The following is a 19,091-nucleotide window of genomic DNA, read 5'->3' on the forward strand; positions in this document are numbered from 1 at the left end:
AGCCCCGGTTGGAACAAGGGCCTTTCTGCATGGAGTTTGCATGTTCTCCCCGTGTGTGCGTGGGTTCTCTCCGGGTACTCCGGCTTCCTCCCACAGTCCAAAAACATGCAATGTGGGGATAGGTAAATTGGACACTCCAAATTGACCATAGGAGTGAGTGTGAGAGTGAATGGTTGTTTGTCTCTATCTGTGTGTGGCCCTGCGATGGACTGGCGAACTGTCCAGGGTGTACCCCGCCTATCGCCCGATGTAGCTGAGATTGGCACAGCACCCCCCGCGACCCTCCGGTGGAAACACACCAATAGATTCTCTAACACACTTGGAAGGGAATTGAGGTGAGAACATTCAGCTGCAACATGCAACTTTGCCAATAAACACACTGTACCGTCAAATAACCTTAAACATTTGACTTTGTGCTTTTTGGCTTTGTTAATTTTTTTGCAAAAAAGGCTACAAGTATAGGCATGCATGTAAGTTTTGCCTGACACGTACGCTCCACTTTAAAACACTTGATGGCGCCAAATACCTTATATAGTTGCATGTGAAAACTGTTGTCATGCACACTTAAGTTTTTATTTGCACCCTGTGATACCATCTATCTGTCTGTCTATCTATCTATCTATCTATCTATCTATCTATCTATCTATCTATCTATCTATCTATCTATCTATCTGTCTGTCTGTCTGTCTGTCTGTCTGTCTGTCTATCTATCTATCTATCTATCTATTTATCTAGCTGTCTATCTATCTATGGGCTGTTGTTAACATTGTATTTTGGGTTATAGCACATTAAACTTTATTGTCTACAATGTGTAAAATTGTCTTTGTTATTGTTTTTGTTACTGTTTAACCCATGAGTAAACCATACATACTATTTTAAAACTTTCTTCAAATTCAAATTTCACTTAATTAATTTCCTGTAAACAACCCAGCAGTTGTAAAGACGTTCCTATTAGCTCTGTTTGTACCTGATCAAATGGTAAGGATTTATTTCATTATTGATAGAAATTTAATTTGGCAATTGAAAAAAGTACAGTGGAACTTAAAACGTGATTAAAAAACTGTTATCTTTTAAAAAGTGGGTAGTGTTCATATGTATGTCAAAAATATGTATACCTTTTTTTCCCCACAAAATTCAAATTTACATTTTTAGTTATTTATTATAGATTGATAGATAGATATATAGACATACACACACACATACACGCACACACACACACACTCTGGCTTAGATTATGAAAGATGGTTGTGTCTTATCCTAACATCAGAAATGTGTTTTGGCTTAGCTGGACTCATGTGGACTGAACACACCCACTCACACAATCAGGTCAGACTCTTACATGTAAACAAACCATCATCCCACAGTCCACTGCGTCTCTGGAAATTTCCACTCATTGTGGATGAATCTGCAGTAGAAAAAAATAAAAACAACAAAAAAAATCTAACAGCAGTATAGCTCTAAGCCACGCCCAATCGACGAACCCACTCCTTTAGTCTCCTGCCATTGGCTGATCCGAAGGTGTGTTTTCACGATGACGTCAGAGGCTATATATGGAACACAACGTTCCGGTTAAAAGGGCTCAATAAACGCGTGGATTTCAAGTCACATTCGAACACGCCTCGTGTAAACACAGACTTTATGAGTGGATTGTTGTTGTTGTGATCGTCTCTAACCTCTCACGGTGCAGTTCTCTGACTGACCAGCTCATGAATATTCAGCAGGGGAGTCTTTCAAGGACCGCCCACTTCAACCGACGCGGTTCAGCGTCATCGGACGCGCAACATCCCCGGCGCTTTCATCAGACTTTCCTGGTCCGCGAGGAAGAACGGTGCGATTTGGACTGGACTCTCTTCTCTAAATATCTATATAAAAAAAAAAAGACAATAGAAAAGTAGTAAAGATGTCTTTAAGAGGACAAGTTTCACATCTTCTCAGAAATCTACTCGGCCGCGCACACACTCAGCAGAGCAGGGCTCAGTCTGTGGCTGTACTCGGCGCCCCGTTTTCACGAGGACAGGTAAAGAACGCTTTGTCATCGCCACTTTCTTCATTATCATTATTATCACTGCTGAATGAGCTTTTCCAGCCAATATTTTAACGTCTTATTTAATGTCACATCATCGTCATTTTGCGCAGTCGTTCAGGACATTGATTCAATGAGTTATAACTCTAAAGTTATTGATACTACTCTAAATATTCAACATTTTCATTTCATTGAAAATAAATGGAATCATCGTCTGCATTTGAACGTAGGTTACAGGCAACAGCTGAAAACCTACAATTCTGAACTACATCCCTCAAGTAGAAGTGTATATGTTCCTCCTTTTTTAAAAGTGGGAGTGCTAAGTTTGAGATTCTCAACAATTGTTTTCCCATTTTGTCACTATTAACATTCTTTAGTCGATTGAACTATTCAATCATTCAAGGACATTTTGGCTACGATTCTCTTTCTGCTATTTATACTTTTGGAAATATTAACTTAGTTTTTTTCAATTGAAAATGAATGGAACCCTCGTCTGGGTTGAAGGCAACACCATGAAAACTTTTTAAACTAATTTTTTTGTAGAAGTGTATATTTTCAGTTTTTCCTCTTTCTTTTTCAGTTAGGAATGCTAATTCTCAACAATTATTTTCCTATTTTTTCCCAATTTTCTCCTACAATCTTCAGCCGATCTCACTAAATTCCTACATCATAACATTGAGGACATGCTGAAATATTTACTTGTTTTGAAAATGAACAGAACCCTCGTCTACGTTTAAGAGCAGTTGGGAATTCCTGGCTCAGCATTCTAAAAATTGGAGTGAATGACATTCCATTTTGCTCCGAAATGCACTTATTATATTGTTATTACTGTGATTCCAAGTTTTTAAAATGGGTCTTGAAGATTCATCCGACTCATTTTCGATGGTGTCTTGACAGAAAAGAAGAGGTTTGGAACACGGGCCAAAGGTCATCAGAGAAGCAGGACTCATCGAGCGGCTCTCCGGTTTAGGTAGGTGCCGTCATTCCCAGACACTTGGTCGGGAGTCACAGATGGGTCACACAAGAGATTATTCTGCGGAATGCATGATTCAGCAGTCAACAGCCACAAGAAATTGATGATTAGTGAATTAAAAAAAAAAAAGAAGGTCTTGGCAATGTCTGGTTGACCCAGTCAAAATCATATTTGACGTTGTGTTGCATAAATGGGAGAAATGTGGAGGACAAATTTGCTGTGGTCATGATTGTGTGTGAACAGTGTCTGCACTGGTGAGACAACAGGCTGGATGGAGTTATGTAACAGATGGATGAGTGGATGGATGGATGAATGGCTGGATGAACAGAAGCCACAGCAGCATTTAGCAGATTTAACTTCTACCACCGGTTTGCAGTCAGCAGGTTACATCAGCAGGAGACAGTGAATATAAACATCTCTTTCTATATATATATGTAGTCATGTGGTGTTTGTTGCTGCCATGTGTATACACTGTACATATATGATGCAATTGAATGCCTTTAAATAGACTAAATGTACAGTATCTCCACTGAATATGAAGCAGGATTCTATGATAATGAGTCAACGGTGGCTACACACATTGCTCCATTACACAGACAGTAAAACGATACGGGGAGAAAACCACTGCTCTCCATCTCTCTCCCACACATACACACATTCTTGAACAGCAGTCTCAGTGAGGACACTCATACGCCAAGTCTCAACCCGGAAATAGCCCTTTTGAGTTGTGAGTCACACTGTCCTAACTCACTGTCCAAAAAATACCCTCAGTTCCCTTAGATTATTATTTTTGGTCCTCACAAATATATACACACAAGTCCAAACACACATGACTCGGTGGTGACGGCATCAGTCAAGGTTATTTCCTCTCATCTCTTTTTCCGCGGTTGCCACGTGTCTGGCGTGATCGTCATCCAGGTCGCACATGGCCAGAGTGAGGCAGGAAGAGGACGGCACATTTTCTACTGCAGAGGCAGACTCCCCCCTGCAGCACTGCAGCCACACAGTTTGATTTCCCCTCTCATTATGCAGCAAGACAAAGGGAAGGGAAAGAAGGGAGGTGCAGACACTGGGAGGGACGGAGGGCGCCTCAGTCAGAAAGAATGGGTTCAACGGGTTTGCATTTGTATGGAAAGGATTGAAGACTTGAGTAAGAGAGCCAAACAAAAAAATTTATGAATTTGTAAAAGACAAGCTGCTGCATGCTGTAATTGAGATAAGGACACTATAAAATCAGCTCAGGCGGCTTAAAGTCTATTTATAGTCGAGACACTGATAAATCCGCTATCAATATCAAGGACAGTGCAGATTAATATGGTGTCACGGAACACTCCACGTGTTTATTATTATTATTTTTAAACAGCTAAGAACCCCTTACAAGATAAATAGATAACCTTCATGTATGTCCCTGATTTAAATTTGATGATGAAGCTAAAATAGAGAGTCATTTATGAGCCATTTCGTATTAGAAACTAAAAATGACTTTGAAATTTGTCCGAAAGCATTTTGTTAAACAAAATAAGCAAAAAATAAAGATAAAGGCCGACAACAGGGATTCAACAAGTTATGATAAATAAGGGATTGTTGTGTGTTTGCATTTGAGAGCCACAAGTGAGTCCAACAAATACTATACCGTGTTGTTATTCATTTATAATGAATTTATAATGTTTGTTTGATTCAGATAATATTATTAGAAGTTAATCTAAATGGGTATTTATTTGACTTTTAGGATTTATGAACTGGTGCATATTATAAAGTTAAAATGAATTTAAAGACCTAAATACAGTATATCATGATCATTTAAATGGATTCACCTGGGAACGTTTCATGGACCATTTGACCGTTGTTCGGTCCCCGGACCTGCACTTGAGAACCACCCAAATCAGAAGGGATTCAACCAATGAGTTAATGTTTTATTTGATTAAGATAATACTATTAGTTTACCCAGAGGGATATTTATTGTACTTCCCAAAAGGTAAAACTATTTGTTACTTTTACTTGCAAAAGAGATAAAGATATTCTAGTTAATCTAGTTAAATTGCAGCGTTACAGCCGCATAGACAAGGCAGTGAAAAATAAAATATAATCTCAATACGCAAAAAAAGAAGAATGGCTGAACTAACAGGTTAGTCTTACAATAAGATGTGCATTAAAAAACCACAGTGTAGTGAATCCAGTATTATCATAAGGAAGAATTTAAGTGTCCAAAGAAAATAAAACCACTACAAGCCTTAACAAGGTCACTAAAACTACAACAGCACACTGTACGTGTCCATTCCAGAGCATCAGGAGATAAAAGAAAAACTAGGTTATCAGGTGTTAGATAATGTTGCTATGAATCCACTTAGGACAAACAATACCTTAGATATTAAAACACCACAGCTCATACTTGAAAAACTGTTTGGTGATTGTTGGTGCTATTTCTGTGTGACCTGCACACCAACATGATGGATCATGCAAGCATGTGACAGGACACAAATACCTGTGTCTGCGGCGTAGCCAATTAAAAGCTGGAGGAGGTCATGTTCTTGCACAACAGCTTATGTTTACCGGTTGATGGATGCCATGCTTGGATACAGGCCTTCAGGCTGCGGATCTGCTCATGTAAACGAGCTGTTGCGTAACACGTGCGGTCCTGTCTTCCCTTATCATGTCCTCAACAGGTGTGTGACTATATTGTGTTAGCTGACACTGACAGATGACAAAGGAGTACACAGAGTTTACCACAGTGCGTGAAAGTCAAGTTTAGTTTCCATAGGATAAGTGCACGTTATATTTAAACAATAGTGCTGGTGTTAAATCTGACATCATTTAAAACATATTTTGTAGTTTTAAAGGCCTAGTGTGTAAAATGTAGGTGAAATTATTTTCATTTGGCAGAAATGTAAGATAAAAATAGATATACTAAAAGCACTTTTCCACTTTACAGTTCTAGCTTGGCTCAGCATATGTTCCACCTTAGCGTTGCTTGCTGGAGTCTTGATGTCGAATTGGCAGCACTGGAAAGGTTTACTATAGCTGCTGTCATTAGTTAACATGAAACCAAACACGAACTGGGTCTCTTAATCGTCGCACTCTCTAGTTGTAAAGAAACTGCTCTTGTAAAAAAAAAGAAGAAGAATATAATCAAATCAGTAATGACTGGGATTTGATTGTGAACATCAAGCGTCTGTGAACTTGAACTTGACAGAACAGGGTGTCACTGCTGTAACAGTTGTTTTGAATTGTCCTGCAATAGGTGCTCATGATTGCAACAAGACAAGGGCTATTCCTGTCCCGTCTAAGAATGGCAACAAACTGCACTGGTTCCCCTTAGATCAGCAGAGTAATGCGACACTGCCATCGGGGCTCACATTGCCAGATGAACCCCCAGTATAGTGGATCACATCACTTGTTTACTTCACAGTCTGTTCCCCCCCCAAACTGACTGGAAATAGTTTTCAGTCGGCAAATTGTGTGACCAGCTAAGCAAAGGGTGAACTGCTCTGAGTGAAACTGAAGCCGTTATGAGAAGCCCATCAGATGGAAAGTGCTCCGTCACAAATGTTCCACTGGCATCAAATGACTCGGCGTCTTCAGACTGCAAGGCCAGACCGGTGCACGTGACGTCCTGCTAGAGAGGCTTGACATTTTGCTGGCTTTTCTAGCTCAAAGTGACGCCTGTAAATCTCATGACACAAACATGGACATCAAGGCGGTGACCTGGTGATTGACGAGATTGTTAGGAAGCATCACATGCCGCATTCCATCCATGCCACGGATAGCTGTGTTTCCATTAACAGCAATCCTAGATTCGACCCCTGCTGAGTGATTTGAAACGGCACCAAAAGAGTGACTCTGCAAAAAGTGGCATATCTTCTAATGGCAGCTTGTTGTCGGTTCCCACAGATTACTCGGTCCACGACTTTGGCGACCTCAACTTTCACCACCCAGAGAAAGATGAACCGTACATGGAAGTGAATTCCCCTCGTACAGTGGGTGCGGCAAATAAGGCCCTGTCTGGAGCAGTGAGCAGGGCTATCGGTGCGGGCCACACCCTCGTAATGCTCGGAGGTGATCACAGGTAAAACTATCTCAGGGGATTGGAATGTGCAGAAACAAAGCATAACGTTATGCACTTGTAACTGCTAAGTCAGCCCATACATAAGCTAAATCAATTAGCCTTGTCAAAGAAGAATTTTTGTCACCTTTTTGGACAGACAAAATACCTAAATACCTATCACTTACCTTGCTACCTACAGTATTTACCCACCCGCCTACCAACCAACCGACCTTCCCGACAGACCTACGCATCTGCATTTAAAAGTATACGCTGTTCTTTTTCCATTCACAGCCTTGCCATTGGATCAGTGAGTGGCCACGCCCAGCAGTGTCCTGACCTGTGTCTCATCTGGGTCGATGCTCACGCAGACATCAACACACCCATGACCTCTCCGTCGGGAAATCTCCACGGCCAGCCTGTGGCATTCATGCTCAAAGAACTGCAAGACAAGGTAAGGCAAACGAAGGCATGTTCATTGAACGGCAAGCCTCCTCATCCAAATAACACCCCCGTTTTGTTTTTTTTTACCATGAAATTAAAAAAAAAAATATATATATAATGAGTGCATGGGGGGGGGGGGACTACAGTCACCTACAATTTACCAGAAACGATGAAATTATTCTTTTACAAGAAGAAGGATGACAGATAGTGGCGACACCATTCTTTCATCACTTTCTCTCCACTATTTCATAATCCCTGTCGTTTCCTCTTTTCGTCTTTGTGGGGTAATGCATTGACTTTATTTGGGCAAAGTCATGTTTTAAACCCCAGCTTCAAAATGAGAAACACACTTGGGCTGGTGCAGAAACATAGCAGCACAAGATGGTGGCAAACCCCTTACCTAAATCACGCAAAGTGTAGTATGTCCACTCCTAAATGTAACACATGGGACCTTAAAAAGTAATCATGTATTAACTGTACTGCAACAGTGTAAAGCCTGTCTCTTCATATGTACCACAGTCATATTCCAGTATCGCTTTCTGTCCATCACAGATGCCAGCGCTGCCCGGCTTTTCCTGGCTGAAGCCATTCCTCTCTGCGAGGGACCTGGTGTACATCGGTCTGCGGGACGTGGACCCTGGAGAGTAGTGAGTAAAAACACAAGTCCATCACTTAAACTCATGTGGCTGATGTGAAGCAGGTTTTTTTTTTTTTAAATGATTATTCTTTTTGTTTATTGCAGCCACCTCCTGAAGAACCTGGGTGTCCAGTACTTCACTATGAGGGACATTGACAGACTTGGCATCCAAAGGGTGATGGAAGCCACGTTTGACCATCTTATGGCAAGGTACATCAATGTGACAATGACATCCCTCCATTAGACAGTTCATGACTGGGTGATTCTTTTTAAAGTGTAATATACTTAAAGGTCCAGAGTGTAGTGACATCTAATGGTGAGACTGCGAAGTGCAACAAACGGAGAACTCCTCCACTCACTCCTCACTCTCCCAAACATGTGGCGGCCTGCGCATACCAGAAAGAATGTAAATACCTGCTCATAACTCTCTTAGTTCCATGGTTCTCAAACTGTGGTACGCGTGGACTTCCTCTGGTGGTACTTCTGGTGGAGGAAAATCAGAAATACTGTTCTACTGTATGAACCAGAGTGTGTGATCAGAGTGGAGGAGGAATTTTGACCACAGTGTGTAGAAAATGAAACAAATAATAATTAGATTCATCTTATCGCTCGCTCCATCTTAATCTAATTTCATTATAAATACACCACTGTATTTTAATGTTGGTGATAATGGTGTTACTTTGAGATCTCAATATTTTCTCAGGTGGTACTTGGTATAAAAAGTGTGAGAACCGCTGTCTTTGTTGGTTTATGTGTGTGGTTTATGAGGGTGAAACCGAAACTGCAAGTTTGTTCGGGCTGCCGAAGACACATGGATCAAGATGGCGGCTTCTTTTATTACATAAGAAAAGCTTTATTATAGAAATATACTTACGGGTGGACATTACAGTACCATATTATCACGATATTGCAAAAATACTGAGTATTTGCTAAATGATATAGTGGGATACACTCAGGGATGGGCACAAATACATCAAAATGTATTTCCAAATAAAATACAAAATACCCACCTTAAAAATGTATCAAAATAAGCTACAAAATACAGCAGCCAAAAATGTATCAAAATAAAATACTGTATTTTTGTATTTTCAAAATACTACAAAATACTTCTTTCTAAAAGCCTTTTTCGTCTATCCCTTCACTTGTGCACAGTATCTGGAAAAACATCTGAAAGCAAGAGACTCCTTCCATAATCAGTCTACAGATTAGATATGCTGACCCCTCATGTTAGACATCCCAATATAAACTTCATTTGTTTTTACTTGCCATATGTGGAGGCAGCCAGCGCATATTAAAGTACGGATGGGTCACACTTGCCAGGATCGCTTCGTTCACCATCCACTATGGCATGCAGAAGGTGCAAACAGTAACGGAGGTTGTTGGCATGCAGAGCTTCAAGCTTAGCCTCTATTGCAAATAAGGTTGGAATTAATTCTGCGTAATAGCACGGTGACTGGCTCTGCAAGGGGTTTCAGGACTTTGGTATACTCTTCAATGTACTCCATCTCTGCATCCTTAAACAATGGCAGGTTTAACTCTGTCATGAGATCATGGAGTGTCTTGTGGATGCTGCAGAGCTGATGAAGGCTGTCCTATAGAGAGTTCCAATGCTTCGCACAAGGTGAAATCAACCTGAATTTCAGTACTGCAGACACCACTTCAGCGCTTTTAGGCCTTCCTGCTGCGTTCCACAGTGCAGAACATTTTCCCATTGTAGAGTTGTTAAGACACGACAAGCTAGTGTGTTCTTTCATGGCCTTTTTTGCATCAATTCTCGCAACCAGACTTAGAGTATGGTACGCCTATCGCAAATGAGTTGGTAAAATAATGCCAGTCTCATTTTCCTCGGAGTCTGAAGAGTCTATTGCGATAAATGAGAGATCTTCTCCATCGTTTTGACTCTGCTCATCCACACACACTGCTGAAATATTAAATTCTTTAAATGCTTTGACGAAATTGGACCCATTGTCTGTTACTGTAGCAACAACACCTTCATGTGACAGCCCATATTCGGCGTGGATTTCATCCAGTGTCCCTAACCCTAACCACATATTGACAATGACATACACAACTCCTATGTAGGCTATAGGCTACATGAAACAAACAGAAACCGTGTAACAACAATAACTTTAAAAACGTGATTCTTTGAATGTTCACTGGCGAAATCAAAGAGAGTGAAACTAACACAGCGAGTTAGTTAGCAGCTAAAATTCAAAAGTGAAATAGCCTAGCCTTACAAAGAACACCTAAAATTACACTGAACAGGAACATGCCATAAAAAGAGTGATTCATGGTTGAGAATAAATGTGTTACTAAAATAAACTAGGTCAATTTGGTTGCTCAACTTGCTTTGAAACAACTTCTGACAGGTAAGGACAAAGTACCAAGTACCTGACTCAATCTGCAGCACTGTACGTTTTGTGTTGTGAGTGCAATCATGTGCATGCCCATAGCAGAAAGTATTTTACAGTATTTTGAAAATACAAAAATACACAACACTGAAGTATTTTGATACAAAATACGAAGGCATTTTCATCATCTCAATAAAATACAAATTACAAAATAGTATTTTGTATTTGAAATACGTATTTTAAATACATGTATTAGAAATACTGCCCATCCCTGGATACACTCACACAACAGCTTTAGTGAGAGTGAGCACTTGGCAGCATCTAGTGTACTAAAACATTAAATGATTTTTTTTTTATGCAAATCCACAAAAAGGTCCATTTTTATTTGAATGTCAGTTAATAAATTATATGCAAAAAAATAAACTCATTTCAAAAGTGATATATCACCACACAAAATATTGCGATATTTAACTTTATTAACTTTTCCCCTCCACCTCTAGATAGAGCCAGACCTCCACCTCCACCAGATATTGGTGGAGGTCTGGCTGCCGACTTAAGTTTTGTAGAATACTCGGTATCAGTGCTAGCTGTCGTAACAGCAGCTTTAATAGTTAGCAAATGTCATTGTCTATGATAAAGTCACATTGTTGCCTATTTCTGTATCGAAGTCTCACACTTGAATTTTCTCACCTTGAACAGAAAACAGCGACCGATCCACTTGAGCTTTGACATCGACGCCTTCGACCCGTCTCTTGCTCCCGCCACAGGGACTCCAGTCAACGGAGGTTTGACCTACAGGGAGGGAATCTACCTCACAGAGGAAATCCATAATACAGGTGCGGAGGGACTACAAAAAAACATGCTAAGCTAACAGATGCTTTTGTTGTCCGACTGTGTACTTGACTTACATCTGTTCTCAGTATCTAACTTGTGACTGTGTTGACGCGCAGGCCTGTTGTCAGCCATGGATCTGGTAGAGGTGAATCCCGTGTTGGGGGCCAACCCCGAAGCCGTGGACGCCACCGCGTCGTTAGCGGTTGACGTCATCGCGTCATCTCTCGGACAGACGAGAGAGGGCGCTCGCGTGTCCATCGACGAGATTCCAGCGGCGAAGGACGACACAGAGCAGCTCCGCCTCTGAGACCAGGAATCGCAGCTATGAACTTTATGGACATCATCCCGTGAGCATTCCCGCAAGTTTTAACTGAGGACTGCAAAGACTGATTCTAACAGTAGAGAAAACCTTTTGTTTCCGTCTTTTTGCTGTTTATTGTAGTGTTTGATGATGAAACCGGTGCAAGGGCTTCACACACCTGTGGAGAGAAGCTCACCCCCAAAAAAGCCCTCAATGAAGAGACTACTACAAGTGTTGATGGTGATACTGCTCGGTTTAACTGCAATACTAACTTATTGTGTCGATAAAGTAATAAGTTAAGTATTACAGGACACGGCTGCCACATGTTTATTATGTGGTTGGTGTACAAGAGACTGAACCTGCCTTTAAAAGGCATGATAAATCAAGACTTAGTTTAATGTCCTCTACATGGACTGTCTAAACTGCTTTGTGCCAGTTGTAAAAACTAGTAATGATGAGTGTGCACTTTTGGACCAGACGTAGTAATAGAATTTACTGAAGGAGTTTTTGTATTTACATAGTGAACCTATTGGAACAGTACTTGTACTAGAACTACTGCATGTATAGATTTCCTGACTAAGTATTGATTGATTTCTAGCTTTTCTTACAAAAGCTGTGGAAAGAAATGACTATTTGTAGACACATCTGTCTATGTCTCATGTGATGAAGCCACTGAAAGTTTTGTCCTTGTAACAGAGTTTATATTTTGGTTTCCCATAAACGTGTTTACATTTATCGTTTGTGTGTACAGGCGTCTTACTGTCTCCTTGGTTTTGCTACAAAGTCATTTAAGATACAGAAAGTCATTTTTTGAGCAGTGTATTTGTTTAAAAACACATTAGCTCACTCTGTTAACAACCCATCGACCCAACCAAACAACCCATTATAATACAGAGACTGGTTTCAGTTTGATACAGTTTTTACAAAAGCTCACTTATTCCTTTAAAAAAATCCATATAGCTCACATAGCATTTTTGAATCAAATAAAACATTTTCTGATACAATTCCCAAGTTTCCTCACCAATGTAATATAATTCATTTATATTTTTTTAAATGAATGTATTATTAACATTTGCCTTTTACTTAAGATTTCATAATAAGACATGCATAAAATGAAAGTTTTCAAAATAATACTAGGCGTTACAGAAAGGGCAGAAAAAAAATTGTTTGCGGTATGATTGACACTAAAAAGAGAAAACAAATGTCATCCCAGTGTGTGATTGATCATGTGTAAAGGCCACTCCTTAAGATGCCTTCTCAGTAATAAAACACAGCAATAAATTTGTAGATACAAGTTTGACAGTGTGAAGGACTTTTTCGTTTGTTAAGTAAAACATAGTCTGAAATATTCTATGATGCAGATGCTCTTGTCCCAACTTAAAAAGTGCAGGAAACACTGGTCTAAGTGACCAGGATTGTCTGTGTCAAATTTCCATAGCAATAAAGTTGGTAACTATAAGCTGTGTGACGAACATGACAAACTTGAATTTCCATTAAACATGGTTCAGATGAGTACTTCAAGGAAAACTATAGGCCAATATTTGGCCTATATTAACATTCATTACATAACGATTAGTTGCTTAACAAAAAATTAAGTTGTTCAACCAGTAAAACTGCAAAATCGTTTTTTTTTGTTTGTTTTTTAATAGGAAAGTGAAGGCAAAACAAACACACCACCTACCATGATGCTCCACCTCTTTCTCAAAACCAGTCACTCCAGCAGGGCATGATATCTATGCGGAAGAACAACACTGTGGCAGATGTGCCACTTCAAAAACACAGCAGTAAAAACAACTTTATCACTCATTATGTGAGAATTACTTCCATAGTAACAGATGCTGTTTACCCAGTGTTATGCCCGGCACTAACCTGGCCTGGTTTTGGGCTTTGGCCTGTAAATAATTCCGATGACGTCAGTTCCACAGCTTATATATATATATATTTTTAATTTGTCCTGCCTGGCTGCCTTCCTGGAAAGAACAGATAAAACACAAACTGGGAATGAGAGATTAACTTTAATGGGTAGCCTGTAATAATGGGACATATTTCTAATAGTGTTATTTGTATTATACAGTGATTAGACTTCAATATTAATTGTGAAAAACATTGCATCTGTCTCTAGATACTTGGCACCAAGACAAAAATAGATCCAGCTAATGCCATTTTTTAAATTATACTTTTGGTTTAGTTTGAACAAGTTATTAAACAAAAATAATAAAAGCATTGCAATCAGAGAAGGTTGTTGATGTCTATTATTATTTGCCACAAGTACTATCACCAGAGAATCTTCACATGACAGAGTGAGTAGACTGAACGCTGACTTCACTTAAACCTCACAGACAATCATGTCTGGGATCTGTAACAGAACACATATCCAAAAAAGAAATCCCTCCCATGGGGCATCACTGGTATAACAGTCTGATAAAACAGTGCAAATTTCAGTTAATCCACAAGGCTCCTGCAGGTCTGGTCCACTGACAGGTTTAAAGACATTATTCATGATGAATACGTTTCACCTGTTCGTGGACAGAATCCACCATCAGTAAAGGTTCGGTTTAAAGCGGAGTCTTCTCATTGTCCTTGTTTCAACTGATGGAGAGAGCGGAACAGTGTTATTGCTACTGGACAGTGCATGGAGGGAGATGTAAAGAATCCCGTTCGTCCTTGATCCAGAGCATTCAAAATAAGACTCTGTGGAGGTGATGGAGTTTACTCATCGTTTGAAGAACTTGAGGTAAATCACAGCACCCAGGATGGCCAGCTCCATTAAAATGATTACACCAAGAAGCAACTTATTTGTCACCAACCTAGACAGAAAAAAAATGTTCTGGTCATTATTCCACAGTTCTATACAAGAAAATCATACATCATGAGATTTTGGATAAAGGGTGCAAGAATTATGCCATATCCACACAGAAACAGAACTTTCCCCACACCATCCTTCACTTTTTTCGTTCTTGAAAATTCTTTCATAAACACAGCATCATTTCAAGAAATGTCTTCATACACATGAAACCCCCCAACACGACTCTAAACACTGTAGCGTTTTGCAAAAGTTGTGTATTTGATGCAAACACATCACCCATTTTATACCATCTTCATTGGCTGCCAGTAAATTTTAGCATTGATTTTAAGATTTTGCTTATATCTTTTAAAACCTTGCTCCAACTGATTTAGCAGATATTTTAATGATGCGTGAAAATGACTGAGGGTTCTACGCTCATCAGCTTTCAGGCTCAACGGCTACTGGCTGTCCCAGGCCAAGATACAAACTGTGGGGTGATCGTTCCTTTGTTCCTCCTAACTTCAGTAACAGGTTCCCCACTGATTTGCGTTCCATCCCTTAACTGAAAGTTTTTAAAAGTAAACCCAAAACATATTTTAAGTTGTTGTTTTCCTTACTGTTTGATTGTTTATTTTATTCCTGCTAAATAATTTAGTGTTCTTTCTTTCTTTCTTTTTATGAGAATCACTTTGAGTACATCCAAAACGCTGCTTCCGTGTGGATAAAAAGCCGATATGAAAAGATTTTTGGCGGATTCCCTTGCACTCATTCTGGTGTGTCTGGGCCTTCAGTAACATCTAATGGTGAGACCGTAAAGAGCACCAAACAACTCCCACACACTTCATTCCCCAAGTGCTTTATAGCAGTGGTTTAGCATTATGGTGAGGCATGTTTAACCTTTACAACCAGAGAGTGTGGGGCTGAGGCCGTTACTCATGTTATGATGTTGGTGTGATGTTACGAGGACGCTGCTAATAAAGTTGCATGCACAATGGATTCACGTCTATTATTATAGTTAAAAAATACCAGTTTTTATGCCGGTCGTATCATTTTATTATGTTGTATTTATCCACCACACCATAAAGGCCGGTCCGTGAAAATATTGTCTGACATTAAACCGGTCCGTTTAGTGTTGGACAATGTCAGACTGTAAACTGGTTTCATAACACTCTCCTCCTCTCCTCAACTCCCCCTGCTGTTTACTCCTTCTTTGAATTTTGCATCAGACTTATGTGGATGAAGACGTTCTTCATTTGCACAGTTAGCTTCCGCTTAAAAATTTAAAACATGCGTCTACTTGGACTAGAAACATGATGGCGCAAGATGGCGGCCTCATATACGTACGGAAGGCTCATTCTGAGACGATGAAAACCAAAATACTTTTAATTAAAGCAATAATACAAATACAAACATATGGGTGGGTAGTATATTCAAATTTTGCCAAAATGCCCTCCCAAATGTTACGCAGTGGATCTTTAAATTATTTTCATCATATAAAAGTAAAACACAGAAGGAACACCAAGAGACAACTGAAACATTTCTTCTGTAAATTTGATTTCAATCATTGACAACAGTGATATTATATAGTATATCAATTACTTTATGACAGGAAAAATAATCATTAAATAATTTCACCTACCGTCGAGACATGGAACGAAGGATTTTCCGACTTCGACTGAGGTTTTCTCCGGTGTTCACCAACTACACAAAAACAAAAGACAAAAAGGAGATTTAAACAACCACATTTCACAGCTGCTCCCAATATTGACGTAATGAAAAGCACAACTGGGCATAGGAGCATACAAAACATAACTGTGCTAAATTACATTTATGTAATTGTGTGTCCCATATTTAAATTTTAAAATATCATCTCATCACAGCCTTAAGCTTCCAGCTCACTCTGTTTCTGCTTCTGTCAAGCTGTTCCCGCTGCTCTCCCAGCTCCTCGATAATGTCTGTACCGATCTGATCCGTCTCTGCAGCGATGCGTTGGCTGCGTTCAATGCTCTGGCTCGCATGGTTCAGAGAATCAGAGCCCTGGAGGAGCAAGGTTCTCTGGGACTGAAGGTGAGTCTGTATACATAAGCAAAAGTAACAAATATAAACAAATAAACCACGATGATCTTTCTGACAAGTACAAATATTTGTTTTCTGAGAGAAAAAGTTCTTGTCCTTGTCTTAGATGTTTAGTTTTGTGAAATTCTACTCGGGTGAACTTTCTCAGTAAAATGTGTATCTCTAATAGGTCTTCACAGTCTCTTACAAAATAAGACTTTCTGGAGTTACGCAGGATTTATCTTCAAACAAAAGCAGCATAAAATATGTAAGATTCCTGCTTTTAGGCTGCTACTCTTTACCGGAGTCATTCCCAGAGACTGGGTCAGGAGCCACGGATGGGTCACAGGAAATATATTTTTGGTTGCTAATTACATTTGCAAAATTTTATGCAGGTTATTTAAAACATGCATAATACTGGTTGTGAATTGGGTCAGGATGGTTTGGCACCTTCAAAAAAAAAAAGGGGGAAAACCAGATCAGATATAAAATCAGATGTACAAACATAACCTATTGTATTAGTTATTTAATTAAAGTGTAAAATATGAATATATATATATTTATATATATACATATGGAGTCTTGTCCATAGCCTAACACTCACACTTTGCTGGTTTTGAGATGAATAGATGCCATGATGACTTCCTCCCACTGGCTGTGAAGAGGAGCCAAAGCTCGAAGCAGAGTTTTTCATGTCCCTCTGTAGTTTAGCCAGATCACGACGGTGCAGCCGCAGTTTTGCTGTCATCGAATTTCGATAGGAAGAAGGAGCACCACGCAGCTCCTCTTCCATTCCTTGCAACTGGAGACAGTTAAGACGGTTTTGTTACTTAGAGTGCTATAAATAATACAGTTTTGTTTCAGTACATTTCCTAGTAGGACTGCGACTTATGATCATTTTCATAATTGGTAAATTATTTTTCCTGATTACTTGAGTAGTTGTTTCATCCATAAAATGCAGCTTATTGTCACAGAGCAAATACATGAATCATATACACACTAGGGCTGCAACTATCGATTATTTTCATAATCGATTGATCTGTCGATTTTTTTTCTCGATTAATCGACTACACATTTGGTTAAATGATGATGTTCTCTAATATCATGTTTTGTCCACAAATCAAGATTATTACATGTTCATGATTTCTTTGTCATATGTCGTCAAGAAACTAGAAAATATTCACATTTAAGAAGCTGAAAAATCTGAGAACTTGAAAAAAACACTAACTGACCAATATCACTAACCCAAACAATTTATTAGAACTTAATTGCCTTGAATGAAGTCTTTCTGATGCTGATTCAGATTTTTGTAAAATTCTTCTGTTCTTCTAATAAGAGTATAATACTATCAAACTAATTAGACTAAAACTGACAATTACAATTAAGCTAAACTGATAAGTTAGACACGATTTATAAAATATTAGGTGTAAAACAATCATTTTAGCTCACCACTTCCTCAGCCTCCCCCTGTCTCTCATCGAAGCTCCTCACCAACCTCTTCCTCTCCTCTGAGGATCATTCAACGCAAATGACAATCAGTTTTAATGCACATTTTTGCTTTTAATAAGGCACTTATTCTGTCCTTTGGCTGATTTTAGCTGACGTTAAACACAGCAACAATAAATGACAGTGTTTACCTCCGTAGCTTTTCAGCGCTTTCTCTGGAATTAGCTTTAGCTCCTCGTAAAGTGATTTGTAGATGTCGTCCAACTTCTCGAACTCTTCCGACGACATTTTATCTTGACTTTCTAAACAAAATAAAACATGAAAAAAAAAACAATAATAATAACAATCCCACCCGTTAAAAAAAACAACCCGTTAAGACTAGTTTAGCCTTTGATGATTATCAGATTTCCACTCTTCCGCATGATGGTCCTCGTGACCGAGTGCCTTCAACGCCAGACCAAAAACTCAAAAGATATCTATTTGATTTTAATAATATTTTACTCTACTTTCATTTCAAGGAAAAAAGTATTTTTACACTGCTCAAATAAAATAAAAACAATGAAAAGTCAACCACGAACAAAACAAATCTATGCCGATCGCAGTTTTGGTCAGGCGCTACGCAGGCAGGTGTTCACAGAGGTTTGCTGGGAAATATAGTTATTTAGTGAGTATCATTTATTTTTAATACAAAATGCTTGATTGATTCACTACTTCTACTTGATTACAATTAATGTTGCAACAATTCATTTTATTTTTAAGTTCAATTTGTAGTCACCGTTTCTGTTTATTGTTATTATTTTATTTGTATTATTATTATTATTATTATTATTATTATTATTATTATTATTAATAATAATAATAACAATAATAATAATATTATTATTATTATTTACTTGGCTCTGTATTTTTGTATTGACCTCTTTTGAGATTTTTCATCATTTATTCATTCATTTGATCAAATAAATGTAACCTGAGACACTGGTGGACATTTTTGAACATTTCCTGTTATACAAATATATTATAATCTTTTAACACAAAAAGAAATTACATTAAGTGCAATTAAAATTATACTTTTATTTACACATTTAAACCAACAAAATCACGTTTGAAAAAATTTTTAAAAAGCCTTTCATTAATCTTAGCATTTATCACTTTATTAATAATATGTTTTAGGCTTTTAATAGCAATAGACTTTCTTTCATC

General features: G+C 38.7%; 2 protein-coding genes across 2 annotated transcripts; one reads left to right on the forward strand and one right to left on the reverse strand.

Moving 5' to 3' along the window:
- The first annotated feature begins 1,628 nt into the window (after window positions 1-1,628).
- Window positions 1,629-12,337, forward strand: arg2 (arginase 2). Its single transcript, XM_058615259.1, has 8 exons — window positions 1,629-2,017; window positions 2,921-2,993; window positions 6,885-7,059; window positions 7,330-7,489; window positions 8,032-8,126; window positions 8,222-8,326; window positions 11,167-11,303; window positions 11,418-12,337. Exons 1-8 carry the CDS (start codon window positions 1,901-1,903, stop codon window positions 11,606-11,608), a joined length of 1,053 nt encoding a protein of 350 aa, XP_058471242.1. The 5' UTR covers window positions 1,629-1,900; the 3' UTR covers window positions 11,609-12,337.
- Window positions 12,338-13,598: 1,261 nt separating this feature from the next.
- Window positions 13,599-18,322, reverse strand: vti1b (vesicle transport through interaction with t-SNAREs 1B). Its single transcript, XM_058615260.1, has 6 exons — window positions 18,080-18,322; window positions 17,892-17,950; window positions 17,047-17,244; window positions 16,287-16,460; window positions 16,027-16,088; window positions 13,599-14,409 (listed from the first exon to the last, which is right to left on the reverse strand). The coding sequence occupies exons 1-6, from the start codon at window positions 18,174-18,176 to the stop codon at window positions 14,316-14,318; spliced, it is 684 nt and encodes a 227-aa protein (XP_058471243.1). The 5' UTR covers window positions 18,177-18,322; the 3' UTR covers window positions 13,599-14,315.
- Window positions 18,323-19,091: the final 769 nt, after the last annotated feature.

Source organism: Solea solea, chromosome 18, assembly GCF_958295425.1.
Source record: "Solea solea chromosome 18, fSolSol10.1, whole genome shotgun sequence".
Lineage (NCBI taxonomy): Eukaryota > Metazoa > Chordata > Actinopteri > Pleuronectiformes > Soleidae > Solea > Solea solea.

Excerpts from the sequence above, each read along its gene's own strand:
- arg2 (XM_058615259.1), top strand. The coding sequence starts at position 1,901 with ATGTCTTTAAGAGGACAAGTTTCACATCTTCTCAGAAATCTACTCGGC. Across the intron at positions 2,018-2,920 it reads CCCCGTTTTCACGAGGACAG|AAAAGAAGAGGTTTGGAACA; the intron begins GTAAAGAACGCT and ends GTGTCTTGACAG. Across the intron at positions 2,994-6,884 it reads CGAGCGGCTCTCCGGTTTAG|ATTACTCGGTCCACGACTTT; the intron begins GTAGGTGCCGTC and ends CGGTTCCCACAG.
- vti1b (XM_058615260.1), bottom strand. The coding sequence starts at position 18,176 with ATGTCGTCGGAAGAGTTCGAGAAGTTGGACGACATCTACAAATCACTT. Across the intron at positions 17,245-17,891 it reads AGGGGGAGGCTGAGGAAGTG|TTGCAAGGAATGGAAGAGGA; the intron begins GTGAGCTAAAAT and ends AACTGTCTCCAG. Across the intron at positions 16,089-16,286 it reads TTGACAGAAGCAGAAACAGA|TTGGTGAACACCGGAGAAAA; the intron begins GTGAGCTGGAAG and ends GTTTTTGTGTAG.